The sequence below is a fragment of the Centruroides vittatus genome, unplaced genomic scaffold, assembly GCF_030686945.1.
Source record: "Centruroides vittatus isolate TY-2023 unplaced genomic scaffold, ASM3068694v2 contig_375, whole genome shotgun sequence".
NCBI classification, from domain to species: Eukaryota; Metazoa; Arthropoda; class Arachnida; order Scorpiones; family Buthidae; genus Centruroides; species Centruroides vittatus.
The window spans coordinates 1,350,224-1,372,591 of record NW_027122197.1 but is presented as its reverse complement, the minus strand read 5'-3'; the positions used below and the strand labels follow the sequence as shown (position 1 = coordinate 1,372,591).

Here is a 22,368-nt window from a genome sequence, read left to right as displayed (position 1 = left end):
TTAACAAATTTATATTAGAAAAGATTACTTTATTTCTTTTGTTTTTTAGTATGTATATTTAATCTTTATTTTATGCATATTTAATTTAAACATGAATTAACACAAAAATTTTACAATAAAAAGTTAATAACAACAATCAAATAAATAGATAATATAAAAAAAATCAGTAAATATTGAACATGATAAAATTTTATTATTTAGCATACCATAATCTGATTCTGAATTGTTTTCAGGAATACATTAAATATCAGGAATTCAGATATTTAGTAGTACTTTCTGTTAAATAATAAAAAGTACTACTAAAAGTAATAATAGAATAATAATAGAAGTACTACTACTAATAATAGAAAGTACTAGTAAATAATTTATTTGAATAACCCCACCCAATCTCTTCAAATAACACTAAAACATTTAAAAAATATCTATTTACATATAAACTCATTTTTAGCATGCTATTGAGCATTACAAACTTCAACAAATACATAATGATATTAAAGGATACAGTGGAACCTCACTTAACCAGCATACTTCATTCCAGAATCTTACTCGTAATGCGAAACACTCGTTAAGCGAAACGATTTTTCCCATAGAAATTAATGTAAAATACGATAATGCGTTCCACGCCGAAAAAATGCTCATATGTTTTATGTATAATGTTTATTCAAAAAAAATTATACAATATACACTGTTAAGGATTGCGAATCATCATCACCTTTTCTTCTAGCATGGAATGAATTATCCTGGAATGAGAATTCGATTTGCAGAAACAAAAAAAAATCGTAGCTAATATGTTTGATAAACATTCCAAATGGTATGCCAAATTCTTGGGTTATGTAAAGGCTATAATTAAATATTAGAAATTAATTAATTTGACTAGAGGTAGGTAGTTATGTTTCCATCTCGTATTAAATTTAATAATTATAAATAGTTAATTTTTAATTCAGACATTTCTAAAATTTAATTTGGAATTGGTCATTAAATTTAATGAACCAAGAATTTGGCATATCATTTAGCTGTTTATTATATAATGGGCTATGATTGTTGATGTTTATAAGTAATATGTGTGAATACAAGTTTGGAAAAATGTGATCACTTGCGACACTAAGATGCTAGCGGAACGCGTGCTAAACACAGACTGATGGAGCATGCTGCATGCACACAATTTGGGACTTCCCCTCTCCTCATCACTCGTTAAGCGAGGCAAATTTTTACAATTTGTTTTGCTTGTTATCCGAAATATTCGTTGTGCGAGGTGCTCGTTAAGCGAGGTTCCACTGTATGTTTGTAAGTAGTGATGTAATGAATAAGTCTAGTATCTTTTGCTAGGAATTGTTTCGAAATTTTCTTCATAGTGAAGAAAATTCTAAATAAGAGACAATGCATTTTAAATTAAAATATTACTGTAGAAAAACAGAACAACAATAGGTAATAAAAGTACAAGTAAACAGGTAGTAAACTTACTATAAGGAAACATACCACAAAATTTCAGTACAATGATACAAGCTTATTGTTAAGTCATTAAACTATACACAGTATCATTAAAACAAACAGCAAGTGCTGAGAATGCAGTCATTTTCTATTTTATACTTCTACTAAAGCAACTTTTTGAATGTTTACAAATTAACATTGAAAAATATATAGTACTGGGATTATTTTATTTGGATATTGTGATGGATAGGATATTAAAGATTATTATAGTAGGAAGTTAGATACTAATTTAACAGCAATATTTTAATTTAGATAAAAAATAGTCTTTGAAAACAAACTATTTTTAATTTAAATTATTAATGTTTCCAACAAATCTTTATTAACTACTATTTAAACCTTTATATGCTTTGATGTATCAAATTTAAATAAGTACATTTATCTTTGCTTTATAGAAGGGAGAGTTTTTTATTGCAAACAGTAAACTACAGGAAAATACGTTCACTTTTATAATTGTTTCTATCAAAGTTAAATAACATAATTATTACATACATAATGGTTTTGTAATACTATTTAAACTATTGAATATTTGTTTAATCATTTGTCAGCCTTAATGATTACTTTAAATAATGGTAACAAATTACAACATATACTATATTAATATTTATTTATAATGAAACAAACTTTATATAAATACATTAATTACTGCAAAAACTGGATGTATTGCTTTTATATTTGTTGTTTATATTATAAAGTTTATTATATAAGATTGAAAACATTAGTTCAGTTATTAAATTGTTTTCATTACTGGGTTTAGGTGTATATGGAGTTAATTTATAAAAATCGATATAATCACATAAAATGCCAAATATAGTATAAGGAATAAATTGTAGTCTTTCGGCATTAGATTTATTTACTTCATGAATTAGATACATGCAAGTACTTTTGACATTTCGAAATGTCATCTTCAAGTGATGAAAAATATATAAAATTTGAATAATGATTTTTAAAAAAACTCTTTACATCAAGTGAACATAATAATATTTTTTTTAAACTTTATTGTTGTTGAACTTTCTATATTGCCCCTTCAAAATATTATTAAACTTTTCATATACCTCCTTGAAAAGTTTAATAACATAAGTCAACATGAAAAGAAATAAAATAAAAAAATTATAAAAATTTCTTGGAAAAATTAAACTTAAATATAATCAATTGGAACTGTCAGGGTTTAAAAATTAAAATAGTAAGTAATGAATTTCTGCAATTGAGTGACAATTCAGATATTTTGGGATTGACTGAAACATGGATGCTGACACCAATTAATGAAATTAATAATATTTTTTTACCCTTAATGAATAGTTAAATTTGAAATGTCGAAAGTAATTGTGTGTATTTATCAAGTAAATAAATCTAATGCCAAAAGATAGTACAATTTCTTCCTTATAGAATTAATTTATATATATATATATATATCTCAAGAACCTGATGTATTAATAATCATCCAATCATCAGCCAAATTGATTGGGCTGAATATTTTTAATTTTGTAATTTCTAATTAATATTTGTAGCATAATTTATACCTGATTAATTTGGCTGATGTTCAGATGATTATTAGTTTATATAAATAACAAAGAAAAATAATGTTTATGGGAATTATATTTTAGAGCTACTTAAAGATAATATTCCATTTAATCAGTAATGCTGCCTAATTCTATTTTTTGGCCATATATTTAAAAAGTTTAAAAGTCAGCGATGGAGAGTCAGAGTCGATTTTTAAAAAAATACCGAGTTGTGTATTTTTACACTGACTCCCCATCCCTGTTAATTCTCTTGAGTGACAATAATATCAGTGATGGTAACTGTCATTTAAGTTGAACAGCAAATTATCATAAATCTTACATAATTGTAGCAGACAAGTATTCTGCTTAACTATTCAGCATTATATTCAATTACAGTTGATGTGCCTGATTTTGCTTGGGAAAATATATATATATATATATTAAGTAAAGTTAATGTATGTCTGAAATTGCAATATGCACATGTTTGGTTAGTTGAACAAATCTATGACATATCACTAATCCCTTGATGCAATGCTATTATTCAGAGAGAAATTGAATCTGTTGGATCTTTCAGAGTCACATTGCTGAATCAATTGGCGATAAAATTGAATCCACATGCTTCGTGCTTGAAAAATAATGGCAGCTGATAGGTGCTAGAACTGAAGTTTCAGCTAATAGTTTTTCTTTGTAGTTCTAAATCAAATTTGCAATGAAAATTTCAAAATTATAGTTTTTTAATTCTGGTATTTGCACCAAAAGATCAGCTGAATTATTGGTCTGTGTTAATGATTAGTTACTAATTAATCTGACTGGAGATAGACAGATATGTCATTGTCTCATATTAATTTTTATAATTTTAATTATAAAGTTAATTTACTATATTTATAATAGTCCTAATACAAATTAATTCAGCTGATCCTTTGGCATTAGTTAATTAAATTGGATTTGAGTAGTAGTAGTTTGGTATTTTCTGAGATTTTTTTTTAATTGAAATTTTATAGTAAATGCATCAATTCATTAGTCTTTCCTAGAAATATATTCTGTGGTATCATTGTCTTATTTCAAGACAAAATTTTGTCCATTAATGACCACAAATTTAGGCTATTGTATTTGAATTTCACTGTTGACTTCACCCACTGGCCTCCAAGCAAAACTTCCTATTCATGCTGAAGACCTGATAAGAAGCAGAACTATTTATTCTTGCAAAGAATATTATAATTCTATCAAAGCTTATAAAATAGAATGATTTTAGAAATAAGATTTACCATATATTTTTTATAGGACTATCCTGAATATATGAGCAAAATTTCTTAGAATCTTGTTTAGCCATTCTCACTTGATACTAGGAAAGACAGTTTGATTTGATTATCTTGCATCTGATTGTGTACAGTATTTAAAGATGAATAATATTGTACACAATCTAATGTGTACAATGTGATCTACTGTGTCTACAATATTAATTAAAAGAAGATAAAGCTTTTTGATGAAAGAGAAACTGCATCCCATAGAAGCATAGAAGTTTGTTTCATGTTATTTATGCACAGTGATAATTTCATTCAATAATAATAATTTAAGTAAATAAATAAGTTTATTGATTTAGCAAATTGCTTTTACAAAGGGGTAAATAAAAATGTCGTTACAATAGTTTTAGTGAATGTACAATTTATATAGCATGGTCATGGTGGAAGATTCTTCCAATAAATTAGTATAATTGTAATCAATCCCAAAAATATTGGATCTTATTTCACAAAGAGAATCACAACTCGTGAAGAAGTGATTGACTATCATTGTTACCATCGTTTTACGGAATGAACATTTAGCATTATTTGATACGTTAATTCTTTTGCCGTTTAGAGTAATTGTATATTTATTTAAAGAAAGTTGAATAAATAGTGATTTGAATTTATAATTTATATTAGACAATAAATAAAATGAAGGATTCCAAGTAATTGAAGGAATATTACCTGAGATTTTCAGATTAAAATTCTTCTCTTCAAGATAAACAGTACTTCCCAGTATATATATATATATATATGTTAATGTTAGACAGATAATAAATCTTACTGTTATGTCAGAAAAGTACAATATTTTCCAGCAGTTTTTTACTTTAAACAAACAATTTGATACATATCTTGTAGTTTAATGCAACTACTTTTTTTTGATGTTTTGATTATTTTATTTGTAAAAATATAATAAACAGAAAAATATCAGAATTTCATCAGTATTCTAAATCATGTTATTATCACCACACTACAATCTTTATACATACAGTCAGCTTTCAGAAGGAAATAATATAATAATAATTAATAATAAATAATAATTTTATTTCATTTTGAAGTTAAAAAAATATTTAATTATTATATATGTTATTAACAATATTTTATGTATTTTACAGAGCGTTTTGGGGTTTTGCAGACCATTTTAAGGATCAAGCAGATAGTTTATTAAATTCTTTAGATACCAGTAAACAACGAATGTTACAGGGTGAATTATCAATGAGTAATTCATCTAGTAACAGTAGTTTGAATAGCTCTGGTAGACCCCTTAGATCAAGTGTCTCGTGTCATGGAGGATCTGTTGAAAATCTCAGGTAAATTTTCTAATTTTTTTTTAAGACCATTTAATGTCATTTTAAAATTAGCACATTGGTCACATTGCTATAAAAATTTTAAAGTTTGTTATATATAAAAGTTACGAGAGTCTTATTTAATTACTAAATATATTTAAAAAATAATTTCAATACTGTAAAAGATATAATTGAATTTGAATATATTAATTCTTTGATTAAAGTCTCTGTGTTCAGTTTCTTAATGAAATTTCAAAGTATTTAATGGAACAATTAATAGCATCATATTCTATGAAAAAGAACAATTAAAATTTTAATTCATTTAAATTATGCATTCTGTCAATGTTTGAAATAAAGTAAAATGCATTTTATAATAACGGGTGAAGTGTAACGTTACTATAAAATTATATTTTATTAAATTGGAAGTTGGATTTCAGTTAATTTTTATTGTAAAATATTAGATTTATTTAAAAAGTTGACATTTCTAATCCTTATAATTTCGTAAGTTCGTGTGTTGATTATCATCCGTAATCTCGATTCGGATATACCTGGAGAATGTATTAATTAATTCAGGTTTTTTTCCAACGTTTTGATGAACTAGTTATGATGTTTTCTGTTTTTAACTATTATAAATGAAGAATCATATGTATACGAATCATTTATTTGAATGAAATCCAATAGATTATGTGAACAAAAAATATCATTATCCGTCTGGTTGTTAATATAAAATGATGTACGAAAGGATTGTAAATGTATTATTATATAGTTGATTAGTTAAAAAATGATGTACACTTTTTATCTGTTTGAAATACGAAACATTAAAACAAAAAATCGTACATGTATTTTGTATTTTTGTTTTATAATTAAGAATATTCTTAATGTAATTTAAGTTATCGTTATTAAATTTCTTTGCATAACTTTATTTTAAAATGTAACAAAATATTGTAATCATTATTGCATTTTATTTCAAATTATTGAAATATTTAATATAATTATAATTTTCTGTTAAGGATAAAACCTTCGAAAATAATAAAATAAACCAATTGTTATCACGAATATTGATTGATGATGATGATGATGATGATAAAGAATACAAATTAACTCTTTCAGCTAAAATGAGGGTTAGCTTTTTATTGCCATTTCATTGAGTTAAAAAGAAATTAAATATTTTTGAATTTTTTGAACATGGTTTCATGTTTCAATGACTTAAGCGAATTTATTCAAAAATGTGTTACCCTGTGTTAGATATTTCAGAATTCAGATTCCTTATACAGAAGTAGAAAACACTGTTAGATTTATGTTGAGTTATTGCTTCTTTGTCTAAATAAGTTAAGAAAATATTCTCAGTATGATGTTGATGCAGTTAACTACATAACATTTATTCGTAATGATAATATTGTACAATAATTTCTATTGCCTTTCTATATTTTTGCTTTGACTTTGAAGATTAAATGATAGTTATGTAGAAAATTGTGTTATTTTTCTGTTATTAGCACAATTTTATATTAATATTTTACATATTAAATAGTTTTGTTTAGTTTTACAATAAGATACCACTATTACTGTATTTTTTCAATTCGTTAAATTTACCTTAGGTAGCCAAAATGGTGGATGTCTGATTCCAGCAAACAGAAGAAGGGAAACAGTGGGGATGCACGTTCTAACTAACCTAACCTATTCTAATAAATTACCATAATTATTAGAATAGGTTAGGCTAGATTAGAATGTGCATTCCCACTGTTTCCCTTCTTCTGTTTGCTGGAATCAGAGACAACTGCCATTTTGGCTACCTAAGGTAAATCTAACCCTTCAATTAAACCCTGGAGGCATTTATTTTTAAAATATGCTTTCTTTGAAGTTTTTTAAAAATCTAGGGGGGTTTTTATTTCACATAGCTGGGGTTTAATTACTTGTCCTTTTCCAAACTGTTAAACCATTTATTGACTATATTGATTGCTGAGTTACAGCTACAACATTTGAAGTAATTATGATTTTCACAGTTAAATCAATTCAGTTTCTTCAGTTTGGTTATTATGTTGTTGCTTGTATCCGCTTCAATGTCGTAGGAATCAAGATCTTGACTATCTCTCGTCTGGTTCAAACTCATCTTCACTCAAATTTGAGTTTTCCTACTTATCCTTCAGCTGATGTTATATTGCGACTTTTCCGAGCTCAATATTTGACAACATTTATTTCAAAATATGTTTCTGTAAACCTTGGAATAGAAAGTGGTGTTCAACTCTAGACAAATTAAAGAAGTAGAATTTTAGTTAAACTCCTTACCTGCTGCTCTAAACTACATTACCCTATACCTATACAGTGCAGTACTTCAACGTGCTTGACATGCTTTCCAACCTGATGTTTATTTTAACAGCTTCTTCATTCCCCACAGTTTAATCAAGGAAATGTGTGTGAAAATTAATATTAAATATTTGTATATAATGAGTATTAAAATTAGTGAAGTACTACTACTGTAAAATTTACGGAATGTCAACAGAATAGATGAATATTCAAGTGATGACTTTGTCTTTGATGCAAAATCGATTAGGTTATTTGTAATACAGTAGCAAAAGAATAAAAACTGCTGATGAAATAATTACAAGAAACCTAAATTATCTTTATCAAATCAATTAGATTATGACTTAATGTCGTTTGATGGGAATGATTATTCCCATATTATATGTTAGTTGTATCATCAGTATTTATATTTTGGAAATTTTTTTTTTCAATTAATTAGTTTTGATATAATTTTTATGTACACTAATATATTATACACAAGAAATAATTTTATGTAATTTCCAAAAAATATATGAATTCTCAATATATGTCATTCTAATAGTTTAGATTACCTTATTCAATTTTTTTAAAATAAATGTTTATATTTACAAAAGAGGATTTATAAATTGTGTATTGTTGAAACTAAATGTGTAATTACAGACAAAATACACCACTCTACATCTATACACATCATACACACTTCTAAGTATTATATATATAAAATATAATTAATTTATACCTAGTGTTTTTTAGTCTGAAACACACCTCTCACATCATACATTAATTTAATAGGAAATTGTTTTGCTTTGTTATAAATCATGCTTTATAAACTATTTCATTATCTAAACTCTTAGGCTCGCATACTGAAGAACCTAAATATGTTAGATCTTTTATAAACACTTAGAAGAGGTTTTTCAGACAAACAAACTGAAATGTTATGTCCTTCAAATCTGATGTCCACCCGATTTGAAGAATTAATTAGAAAATGATTTAATTCTCAGATATTTTATTTAAATGCATTTCGGATCCAAATACTTTCCGATCTCTCTTCAGTAAATGTTACAATCTGCAATAGAGTCTGCACGAATATTTCAGACTTTTCAAAATCGATCGGAGTAACCTGCGATTGATTTTGAAGAGTCTGAAATATTTGTGTAAGCTCTATCGTGTATTGTAGCATTACTGAAGAGGGATCGGAGAGCATTCGGATCCAAAATGCATTTAAATAAATTATCTGAGAATTAAATCGTCTTCTGAATAATTCTTGAACTCGGGTGAATGTCTGATTCGAAGGACGTAACGTTTCGATTTATTTGTCCGAAAACCCCCTTTTAAGTAGTTATAAAAGTAAATGACTATATCCAGCAAATATAGCTAATTTTAACTTTGTATTAAATGTTAGATCTCTTTTTAAAAGTCATATACATACATATAATGACCTATATTAAATAATAATGGATATTTTTATAATAAAATATCTAAAAGCCACACAGCATAACTGGTAATTCATCTGCTTAGTAAGCAGAAGTTGCAGATTTGAGTCTCACTATGGATTGATCTTTTCTTTGAGAATATTCTAAAATTAATGTAATTATTAATATTTACATAATGGTGGTCAGCCTGTCTATCTTTGCTCCAAATTACATATTTTCAATAATTAGTCTAATCATAATATAGCCTGAAGAAATCTGGTTTTTAGATATTCAGTTACAAAGATTTCAGTTTTTGGTTATTATATATACGGTGTCTGAAAAGTCACTGTGCAGTAAGAAAATTGTAATGACATTGAAGTTATACATACGATTTTACATACGAGAGCTGTAAGTTATCCATTTGGTACCCGTCGACTGTACAATATTGCATATGACTTCAGGTTTGATGTAATGCCATATGTATTACTTCAATGTCTTTAGGAATTTCTCACTGCACAATAAGTTTTAAGACACTCTATACTAATAATTTAATTATTTTATATTCTCATTAATATGAACATCGTATCTGACTTTCTGGAATTTTCACCTGTAATTTAATAATTCGTAATGCTAACATAGTATTTAAAATATTCTAAAATTATTTGCTATTTTAAATAATGATACTAATAAATTTTCCATTAAATATTAACAGACAAGTAAAAAGAAAAATTGTTTTTCTATTATCAGATATTTCTAAAAATAATAATTCATTCTCTAAAAGTTTTAAAATTAAATTTTGTATAATAACATAATGTTAAAAATAATTTAATTATATCAAACTATGTATAAATGTATATTTAATTTGAGAAAACATTAAAATTATCATATGATTACTAGAGTAATGATCATCCAGTTTGTAGAATTTTCTCCTTCATAAAATTTTAAAATATTTCCTGTTGTTGTTTTTTATTCCTTACAGATGATGTAACAGGTGCTGAAATTGCCTTTAAAGAAAAAAATATATATATTTTGTGCTAATTAAGTTAATAAGTTTTCATGTGAAAGTAGATTAATTAACAAAACGTCAAGATGGCAAGAATATAATTTATTGCTTAAGAGAGGATAAAATTTTAATTAACATTTTGTTTTTCAAACAAGGAATTGTCGTCATTATAATTATTGATTGCAAGTTAAACAAATTCTATAATTATGTCAACTGAAAAATAATTATATTTTTTTAACAATTGTTAAAATTAAAATTTTCTGTTTTATTAAAGAGAATTTTGTCGAGAGTTTTTCATTTTTAACACAATTCTACACCTATAAATGATCAGTTAGCGATATCTAATTGTAATGATTCAAGTTTTGCCGATTAGAGTAGTTACAGTGTAGCGAGATTACCGTAATTAAATTTCCTGCATTGTTTGCCGTAGAAATTCGTAGCCCTCGTACGACGATGTACACTATATGTAGAATAAACACATTTATTTTACAAGTTGTTAATTATTTAATTGGGAAAAGATTACGTTGTGTTACGATAAGAAAGCCGCCAGACGTATCCGAGAGATCGAAGTATTAATTAACAGTTGTTCTATATAACTGACATGTTAGACCATTCAAGAAAGTTTATTTCGTAATCAGAAATTTAAATTGGGAAAAATTATTTTACTTTCTTGTTAGTTACGATTTTAATAATCTCCGCTTAGTAGAAAATTAACTGAGCATTAAAACTGAACATGCAATAATCTTTATACTAAATTGAGAGCATTTCCTTCATTTAAAACTTGTTACTAACCTTTGCTTTTTGGAATTTACAGTTGTTTAGATCTTTCATATCTTAGTGCTTCTGGATTTAGTAATCATGCCTGTAGATGACAATTAATGAATGCAAAAGTATTAGAGTATGAAAGAGAACATTTCTAAGTGACTGCAAACTTTAAAAAAAAGGCAGAAATCAGTAATTAATAACTTTCGTGAGCACATTTCATTAAAATTTTTTGAAACCATGTATTTCATCTTTATTACACGTCTACAAGTATATATATAATTTAATTCAGCAATACACAGGTAGTCTTTGGTTAGCATAGTTGGTAAATTCTCCGAAAGTAATACAGGAAGCAAAAACCACATTACACAAAACTCTATTATATATATAGAGTATTTTTATAAGATATAATTATTGGATGCCTTCTTGAACTTCGCCTATACATTTTGAGATTTCTTTGATATGTATTAGCCATTCAGCTCTCGGTACAATGAGTCAAGCTGGTTGTCATGCAAGCGCTACCATCAGGAAACACTTCAAATTTTCATTATTTATATAGTGAATAAATGTTCTTTATGTGGATTAAATATGCTGACATCACAAAGGTAAAGATTATAATAAAATCTTCAAATACAGAAGATGAGTATTTTCAGTATTGGTTCTTTAAATTTATCAAGATTTTTACCGTGAACATTCTCTTTTGATTGGCACGGAAAAGTAAGCATTTTCTTAAGACTTCTGCGTTTCAAAATCAAAAATCAGTAGTAAAGAAGACAGCCGAGATTTAAAATATAAAAACAAATGAAATTTGTTTAGAAAATTATTGAATTACTTGCTTTATAAAGAATAGGTTAGGATACTCTCCGTGCTGTATTTACTGGTAACTTTATTTGAGACTGCATTATACTGCAAAAATTGTTTTATAATTAATAATGTTAAAACAAAAACGTATTTAGGTAACAAGGGAAATCTTTCAAACCGAACACAAAATAAATAATATTTCCAGAGCTGTTGAATGTATTTATTTCTGAGGAAAACAAAAATGAACCTCATTTTTATTTCTGTACTTGGATCGAAAACTGGCCTCAATTTGCAGCACATACACACATACAAATACTTTGTGCTATCTAATTAGCATCCCCATTTGCAAAGTGGTAACAAGAGGACTTATCTTTTCTCTTTACCTCTGGTGACTGTGGTTCAAATCCAACTTATAGATAAACCTATATATATATATTTAATATTCACTGACCTGTTATTGTGTGTATTTGTATGTTTATAACTGTGGTAACTTTTGGTAGTTTTGTGACAAACATTAATGAAAATTTCATAGTTTTAGTAATTAATGTTGTTTAATTTCATGTAGTTATTTCATCAAAAGTCTTTGATTTTGCAGTGATAATTATATGAATTATATTTGTTTAAGGAAATTGCATGACATTTGATAGGAATATAGTTCAACAGTTCAACTCAGTAATTGTATCAGCAGAACTCCTTTCTTCAGTTGTAAGCTTAAAGTTCAAATTCTGGAAATAAATTAAAAATGATGATTACTGTTATTAACATCAATTAGCATTTTTAATAAATACTCAAACTTGAACCATGACATACTGATGCTTGAAACGAACAAATAACACTATGGAAAATTATAATATAGAAAAATCTGTATAATTTAACCGTCATTAAATTAAACAGGAACTGTGAGTATTACACATCTTCTACAAAGGTAATGTTATCACTAAAATACTGTAACAAATTCTCCAAATCAGTAAAAAACCAACCACCTAAATACAATGAAACTTCAGAAAATATTAAAAAAATGAAATTTTTCTATACTACGGATATTATACGGCTAAAAAGAAATAACGAGCATTACCATATCACTACAGTTGCTGTTGAAAAGATTGTGTGTATGTTACTTTTGTATGAATGTATGCCATTATTTTTGAGGCCAGTTTTTGGCACTTGGAGGGACTGAACACAAAAATTAACTTTGTTTTTGTTTTTGTTTTTTTTTTCAGAAACAAATATATTTAATAACTCTAGAAACATCATTTTTCATGTATGGGTTAAAATGTCTCCCCTGTAAGTGTGTTAATTGAGGACTACCTGTAAATATATGAATTTATTATTATACACTTTGAGTCTGAGTATTAAAATTTTCAATTAATTCAAACACATTCTTTTCTATTTGCAAATAACTTCAGTTTTAACCCAGTATTGGTGCACTGAGAGTAGCACACCAAGTGGGATCTTTAATGATCCCACCAATTAAATTGAGGAATCAAGTAGATACGTTCATAATTATATTTTGATTAGAAAAATGCACAAACGTATTTCTAAATAAGTCATTTACAGTGTATTCGCTCATACTTCTTGTTCAATAGGACCATATTTTTATTTACTCTAGTAATAATTATTATGTTAAGTTAAAATTAATTTGGATCTTTATAAGACCAATCAAAAACAAAACCTTTAAATACCAGTAACATAAGAAAGTAATATTCTGTTATACTGTTTTCTACTGCTCTCTTTTTCTTTCTATTTCTTTCTAAGAAAGAAATAAAGAGCAGTAAGGAGCAACACATCTGCAAATAATTTCAAAATTAAAACAACTAGGTCCTTAAAGTTCCCATTACCAACACTGGGTCGACAGTGAAAAATACAAAATAAAATGGTTTTCTGTATTTTAAATTGTATATATTAATATTTAAATACACACACTGTTATTTGAACGATTTTGTTAAAAAGATTTTAAATCATTGTTTTAACAAAGTTAATTGTACTTATAGCATACAAATTAAGTGCAGTGGGTTGAAGATCTATTTTAAAGAAAATAGGCAATATATTTTTAATATAATGATTTCTATATAATCATGAAGTTATTAATTAAAAATCAAGATTAAAGTATACAAAGTGTATGTAAATACACTTCAGATTATATTTTAATAGTGCAGTATTGAAATTCATTCTCTTTCTGATTCATATATTTGGTGTTTTTATCTAAACAAATCTTGTTTTAAATTCTAGGGTTTTAGGAATTTGTTTAGAATATTCTTTCGCTTTTAATTGCTAATTAGTAGAACTCGATACGAATTGATACGATTGGAAATCTGCCGATTCGATGAACTTCTGATGGTCATACATAATTAAATATAATTCTAATTGTTCCACTGTTTACGACTTGCAAAATGGTTTTGATTTATAATAATTATTATTAAAATGATGAGATTCTGTCTTTTGCATAATAACCTTAAAATATTTTCGGAATTAATAAGCTTCGTCTTCGGAATTACCGTGTTTAAATACTACTAAAAGTCTAAGTTTAAATTAAAGCAATTCCTTTTAAACTTAAAGTAGGGATTTGATTTAGAGAAATGAAGTGGTTAATAAATATTTCCTACTTTATTTAAGGTGGTGATGGTCAAATTTTAGTTTTAAATATTTCATTTGATTAATAAATATGATGATAAATAATTCAAAAGCTCTGTATAATCTTGAAATATTGTTTCTGTATAAATATTACTCAGAATATTAATGAATAGAAAGTAATTTGTTTGTAGTATTTCTTCATTGTTTTTTCTTCTGATTCAAATTTTTAAATTCTGTCATGCAAATGCCTATTATATCCTTGATCATTAACATAAAGTGTGTGCCATATATATTATACTTTTGCTATTTTTGATTGTATACATATACATATATAAATAACTGAAAAATAATTAATATCCAGAATTTATTTAATATTCATAAAGTATTGACTACATAATAACTGGCTTGATTATTCAAATAATTATTCAACTTAGCTAATCCCTGGAAAAATTGATGCTTATTCACTTCTAAGAATTAGGTAAACTATTTAGATGGAAAAACAATTACAGTATATAATTAAGAATGCTTGATAAACTTCATTAATTATAGTTTAGGAGAATGCGGCGGTGATGACGACAACGATACGTAACGTGCAATTCTCTAAACTTTGCCAAAATTTTTCTGTTAAATCTTGAAGCGTTCTTGAATGGTCATATTATTGTGTAGTTAGAAGTTCCTATGAAAATATTAATATAAATGGCATTTATCTATTGAATAAATCAAAGCTAACTTAAAAAACACACAGTTTTGCATTTCATTCATTGGTATATGCTTCATAATTTACCATTGAACTAATCTTAAATAATTTAATGTAATTAAAATTATCATCTGTAAATTTAAAAGTAATTTCTTACATTGTAATATTGATTGGAGTAATACAGATATTTGTGCTTCGAGGTTATTTAAGTAACTCTGTTAATATTTTTAACCTTTTATTATTGTCTAATTCTTGTTTAAAATATTGTTTAAAAAAATTTTTAATGCATTGTTGATATGTTGTAAAGATTCTCTGTATATATAGGGTATTTCATAAAATGTACATATACTTTGATACACAAATTTCTAGTTTTCTTAGGGAAATATCAATCGTATAGTTGTCGGTTATGATTTCTATTATAATATAGTCATATACAATAAATCACAGACTATATGACATCATTTCAAACATTTTTTAAAGTAATATGCAACTTAATGACGACAAACAATATCAACTAAATGCTAAGATCTTTGAGCCTAGATATTTATGAGTAATTGTTTTTTGAGACATTTTCAGATCATCTAGAGCAAAGTTTCTGAAACCTTCATTCGTGACCCCTTTTTACTTGAGCAATTATGCAACCCATATATATATAAATATATAAAATAGGTATACAAATAAAATCACTTATTGATGATAAATCACGAGACAATCTATTCCAAAATAATTCTTTAACGTATATATATATTACTTTACCATTTATTGCCATTTATTAAAAACAAGCAAATTTACATATTAACAAGATGAATGAGCTTGTTTATTTTTACATAAAGAATTAAATTTCGGCTGAATATTTGATACTGCAGGATGCAGGATATCGTCAACATTTTTTAGAGTTGACGGATGCTTCGATTTTATAATTGTCGATGCCGAAAATACCTCTTTGCATAAATACATTGCACAAAATTGTACTGTTTCCAAACTTTTTGTGACTCCCTCCCCGCATTCAATTATATGCAACCCACAGTTTAAGAAGCTCTGTTCTAGAACAATTCAAATAATGTCATTAGAATAGATTTAAAAATTTGTTTCAGAACATATTTTTTTGTAGCTGTAACTTCGTACTAAATTACGTTATGGAATAATTAAATAGCTATGAATCAAACACGCGTCCTTAAATGTAATTAGAATATGTTTGAAAACTATTCCTTAATTCGAATTGTACTAGTAATGATCTAAAAATGTCTGCATAAATCTCCAGACTTCAAAAGATTTTGGTGTTTAGTTGATATTGTCAATCATAAGTATTGATGCATTGTCAACAAAGGAGCCTGTTGAGATTGTTGTATACCGTATTGAAGGTTTCCTACTAGAAAAAAATGTATTTGAATTTGACGTTATCAAAATGTGCGTACATTTTCTTGAGATACCTTATATATAATCTATTGTCGTTGACGTTTGTTTTGCTTTTTCTCCGGTTAACCAAATCCTTTGAATAATCTAATGTTAAACTTGCATCAATTAATAATATCAAAATTTAAAACAGTAGTAAATTGTTTTGAATTGTGATTAGAATGTATAACATAACATTTATTTTTCAAAGAGATTTCTGTGCCACTAAATGGTTCAATGACAAAAGAAAATGCAAGAAAATTTAATTCCTGCAGTCATTTAGATAAAAGAAAAAAAATTAGAGTGAACATTTTTGAATGAATGTAGAAGAAAACTTCTTGTTAAAATATTTTGTATTGCTCCTAAATTTTATATTAAAATACTATTTTATATTTGTACGAAATTAATTTCAAATGGAAATTGCCTTTATATAATAATGTTGTAAATGGAATATTAATGTGTACTTAAAAGTGCTTGGTTAGAATAGGATAAGTGTGTAAATATTTAAAAGCAGTTAATTATTTAATTATTTTTCTAATAAATTGCTATAATGTTAATCAGATTATTAATGTTTTAATAATTGTTATTTAATTTAAAACAATTACTATAATTTTCTTATTAACGTATGTACAAATTAGCTTGAAATGTGCAATGAATTCTATAATCTTTTTTTTAGTATTGTAGTAGTTGTAATTCGAGATGTATGTAACGAAGAGAAGCGGAATTTTGTTAAAAGAATATTGGATAATTTTTGAATTTTTTGCTGGTTTTTTTTTTTTAAAGTAGACGTTTAAACTTTAATGTTGCGTATTTACCGCAAGTATTTATGTTGAAAATTATTTGTAGTTATCGATGCAAGTATAATTATTTATATTATAGAATATATACAAATCACTTTACATTTGTTATAAATTATATATTTTTAAAATTTGTTTTTGCTTTTAAAATATTTACAAATTTGAGAAAAAAATTGACTTAGAATTGTATGACTTTTGTATGATGTAATTGAAAGTGCAATTTAAAAATAAAATTGATAAAATTTAAAACTATTAACCTGATTAGAGTGCTTATTTATATGCAGACTGCTTAATAATATTATTTAACAACACTTTACATTCACATTGCTATAATTCTAACTCTTGTTATTACAAATTATCATTATCTCTACTTAAATTATATCAAAACATTGACAATTTTTGATTTGAATAATTATAAATTTAATTAATTTAAATGTTGTAAGGTATGTGAAATCTACAGCTTTTAAGATGATTAATAGATAAATATGAAGTAATTGATTCTAATTTTATTGACTAGAACTTCAAATTGCATTCTGAAATAATAAAAATATATCAAATGAATATGGAGAAAGTAATATCACAGTCAAAAGTTCTAAATAGATACAGTAACGTTTAAAGGAATGTTGCGGAAACCGTCAACTGTTTTCAAACGATTGTCAGTTTTTCTTAAGCTTATCTTAAGAAACAAAATCCTAATCGTTTTACTAATCAAATCATTCTAGCTATTGAGTTACATTTTACATTAATCAAAACAATTAATGTAAAATGATTTGATTTCATCCCTTAATTAAATCAAAACTACTTTATGAATCTTACCTTTTTACTGTTTGACTCCAGTAACAATCTTAGAATTTTTTTTAATCAAATCATATCTGTTTATATTGCACAACTAATCATTGAGATAACATGTCTGAATTTGATTTTGCATGATTATTAGCTATAAAATTAATTTTTTTTTTAATTTATGAGGCAGTTTTTCATTAAACAATTTATCTTCAATTAATAAAAAATTATTTCCCGCAGCTGTTTTCGGCTTATCGGTTCAGAATCTTCCCAAATACACGACATTTCTGGATTTCTGCACAGAAGGAACATCATATCTCACTTTTCTTATATCTTTTTTTTGAAGTTTGATTCTGACAACGTTTATCATTATTCTATGACTTCCTTTTAATTATTCGCTCCCTACATTTTTCATTTAAATCTTTTTTCACAAGTATTTTATCTTTTAACTAGTCTAAGTATGTCATTTAAATTGTAATCATTAATTTTTTTTATGAGCGTTAAAATATTTCCTAGCTGATATAAGTATTTCTCAACAAATCCCTATTAAAAATCAATAACTATATCAAAAACAAGATTAAGTCTATTTAAACTTTGACATTTTTTACAAATAATTACCAACTCAATTTTTATTTTTAAGTAGATTTCATATATCTTAACTAAGATCAACATAGAAAAAGAAATTATTCTAGTAACCGAAAATATATAAAATCCAAGAAAAAATGGAAGAAATGAATATCGTCATTAACTAAAAGTTTCTGTGGTGATCAAGGCTGTCTCACATGTCAGTTTTTGGGTCTGACTGAGGCCCCACACTCAGTTGGGCCTGTACTTCCAAATTTATAGGAAATTTTGATACAATTTTTGATATACTTTAGTAAATTTATGTTGCTTCTTTGTCTTTTTATCGTTGTGGGTACCCAGTACCGACGACAATGATAAAAGGATAAAGATTCAATTAAAAAAAATTCTTGTTTGAAAATATTTTGGGGTCCCACTAACCTTTTCTAGAGGCCCTGCGAAACCTCAGCCATCCCCAGTGATGATTCATTTATCAAATGTATAATAATGCTTATAATAACTGCTAAAACGTAACACGCGGTTAAATTTTTCTTTAATTTTAAGAAATAAAACAATACAAATTGAATTTTTTTTTCTCGTTTTGCTATCAAATGGATAAAAACCATTATTTTGGCATGAACAGGTTGAAAATTCTTCATCCCTTTTGAATTCATTTTATATGTTCTCAAGTTACGAAATGCATTTAAAACTTTTATTTTAAAGTTTTTCAAATATTTTTTCACGATGTTTAATTTATTTAAAAGAAGTTTAACTAAAAGAATTATATTCATTGATTTTCTCTACTCATTTCTTAACAGTTTTCAAGTGTATACTTTACATTACTATAATAATTTTGAATTTTTAAAGTTATATTTTTGCGTATTAAATGAACATGTCGAATATAATTTTACTAATAATGCTTGAATTTTGAAATTCAGTTGACATAATCATGAAAATTGCTTAACTTTTTATATATATATTATGAACTGATTTCTATATGTGTATATATTAATAGCTTTTATGATTGAAAATGTATTTTAAGTAGGGAAAATTACAGTTTTTCATTGTTTCTATACTGAATTAATAATCATATATTTAGAAAAGAATCAATTTTTGAAATAAATTTTTAAAATATATATATATATTTTTTTGTTACTGATTTTGAGAATATAGAAGAAATCTTATCTTTGACGTATTTTCTGAAGGTCACATTTTGAATTAAGCTTATATTAATGCTACGCCATTGTTTAGTTTCTTTTAAATTTATAAATTGAAGCTTGTATATATAAATGATGAGAATCAAAATGAATTAAGTGACTTTTTTCTAAAATCTATCAAAAAAGAATGGCTTTAAAATTATGATAAACTTTATATATAGAATACGTGAAATGATTTTAAGGGGTAATGTAGTGAAGTTATTGTATTAATGAAAATTGTGTGAAGGTAATCAGATGTTGATTAATGCGTAGGACACACAAACTAAGCAGCATCATATACTTTCAGAAATAATACGTGGTTAAGAAGGGAAAAAAATAATTATTTCGAACAATGTGGAAGATTTAACAGTATAAATAAATAATATAGCCATTTGCTAGCCCGATAATTCGGCATTGGTTGATCGTTAGATTTAACAGCGTAGCAAACTCTGTAAGTCTGTGATGATACTGGTAACAAGTATTATTTGAGATGAGAATGATATTTACACGAAATATCGGTTATATTCAATTTTTGTAATTTAAATAAGGTTGAAGGAACGTCTCTCTAGAATGTTAATTCAAACCTACAGTTTTATTGAGTTTTTGATAATACAGTGGACCTTCGTTATAATGCTGTTCGCTATACTGCACACTCGGTTATAGTGCGGGCAATGTTTGCGACGCGATAAGCTCGAACACGTTTATATAAGTCCGTGCGGCGTTAGTGAGTAGCGCATTTTATTGTTACTGCGTATTGAGTAATTGTGTATGTATTGAATTCCTGAATGTATTTTGAATAGTGTTTAATTATTGTATGCATGATGAATAAAAGAAAAGCTTGACATTATTGCTAAAGTAAAGAGGTGAACCGTGTTACACTGCACCGCTTGGTATAACGCGGTTCACCTTATAACGCGGGTGTTGTTTTCCGCCTGACATGCACGTTATATCGGGGGTCCATTGTAATTCCTACTGAAAGTTACATTTTAATTAATTATAGACTGTTTTGAAATGTGGAATCATATAACCTGCATTTTGTAGAAAATTTAAAGCAAATAGATTCAGAAATTTAAAAAAAACTTCTAATGAAAGAATTGTTTTAAACGTGGCTTACATTTTTAAAACTATTGATTTTATTCTACATTCTGAATTTACTTTGTTCTTAGAATAATATTCAATAGAGTTGCAGTAGTGAGAATTGATAATGATAATGAAATACCATGTTTATGTTAGTGAAACTTTCTTGTACTGTGTACAGGTGTTGCAAGTCGATAACTTGGAAAATATGCTTTTAATAAAAATATCGATAACAATAAAACTTTAATTAATATTTTTTATTAGTCATTATTAAGAAATCTACTATTCCCTAATCAAATTTAGAGCTACTGACTGGTCTTTTGAGATTTTATCCTAATGGATAAACAGAAACTCACTACTACAAAACAAAACTTTTTCATTACATGTACCAAGATGTATAAAAATTCTCCATTTTTAATTATTACAGAATATAAATTACAGTAGACTTTCCCACATCTGGACTGATCAGAGGCAACCAAAAATTTTCAAAATATTGTACACTATTTTAAATCTTATCTTTCCATACTGTGGTGTGTATATTTTTTAAAATTTGTTTTTATTAAGGTTGCCTTGAACTTTGCAGAAGAGCGCAATGCATCAACCACTGCTGACATGATGATAATGAGGCATAACATGATGTAGCATCTTGTCAGTGAATTGAGAAGAACAACACAAACAACTTTAACACAATACTTTCAAAATTAATTGTAACTGTAATTGTAAAAAATAAGCATATTTTTTATACATAGAGTAGGCACTTACTTTACAGTTTTATTTAAAAATTATCACAACCTTATCCGGATCACTCTCGCCCAGATTAGTTCAGATATGGGAGAGTCTACTGTGTATTCAAATGCATATTTACATTTTCTCTGAACTATTATTTTCAAAATAAATTTTCGAAACAAAACTAAAATATTTTAATTTTTGTTTTTGTTTGATGGTGAAGATGTAATCATTCCAACAATATACACGGATGAGATAATGTTACATCGTTGTAAAATTGTGGCTCTATAACATTGCCATTATTTAAAATCTAAATTTATATGTATTATTTATATACGGTTCATTAACCAAGTGATTGCTGGCAGCAGCGCTGCTAGCTGTTTGAGCACCCGTGTGCAATACCGATTATGCCGCCCCCGTTTAACTACGACTACCTACGCCGAGCTTGCCAGCAATACCAATTTGCCGCCCCCGGACGTGCCGCCTGCATGCGGTGCATGCCTTGCACGCCCGCTTACGACGGGCCTGATTGCTGGAGTCCTTAAACACCTGACTATGTACTTGGCTTCTTTGAGCTTTCATTAAAAATCTGAATTGTTTTATGCTGTAAAAATGATTGATACACTTTCTCTAATTTTTGAAGTGCTTAATTGGATCTGAGATTCGGGTAACTTAAATAGGATTGCTTATTTTAACTCAGAAATGAGGAGTTTTTTGCAGAGAAATAAGTGTGTCATCTACAGTAAATCTTTTAACTTGTAAA

General features: G+C 26.5%; 1 protein-coding gene across 4 annotated transcripts in view; it reads left to right on the top strand.

Moving 5' to 3' along the window:
- Nucleotides 1-22,368, top strand: part of LOC136975569 (CLIP-associating protein 1-like) — a 171,677-nt gene that overhangs the window by 128,165 nt on the left and 21,144 nt on the right. For all 4 annotated transcript variants that reach the window (XM_067270655.1, XM_067270656.1, XM_067270654.1 and 1 more), the window contains one exon: nt 5,380-5,574. In XM_067270655.1, the coding sequence (XP_067126756.1) occupies nt 5,380-5,574 (195 nt within the window). The remainder of the gene's footprint in view (nt 1-5,379; nt 5,575-22,368) is intronic.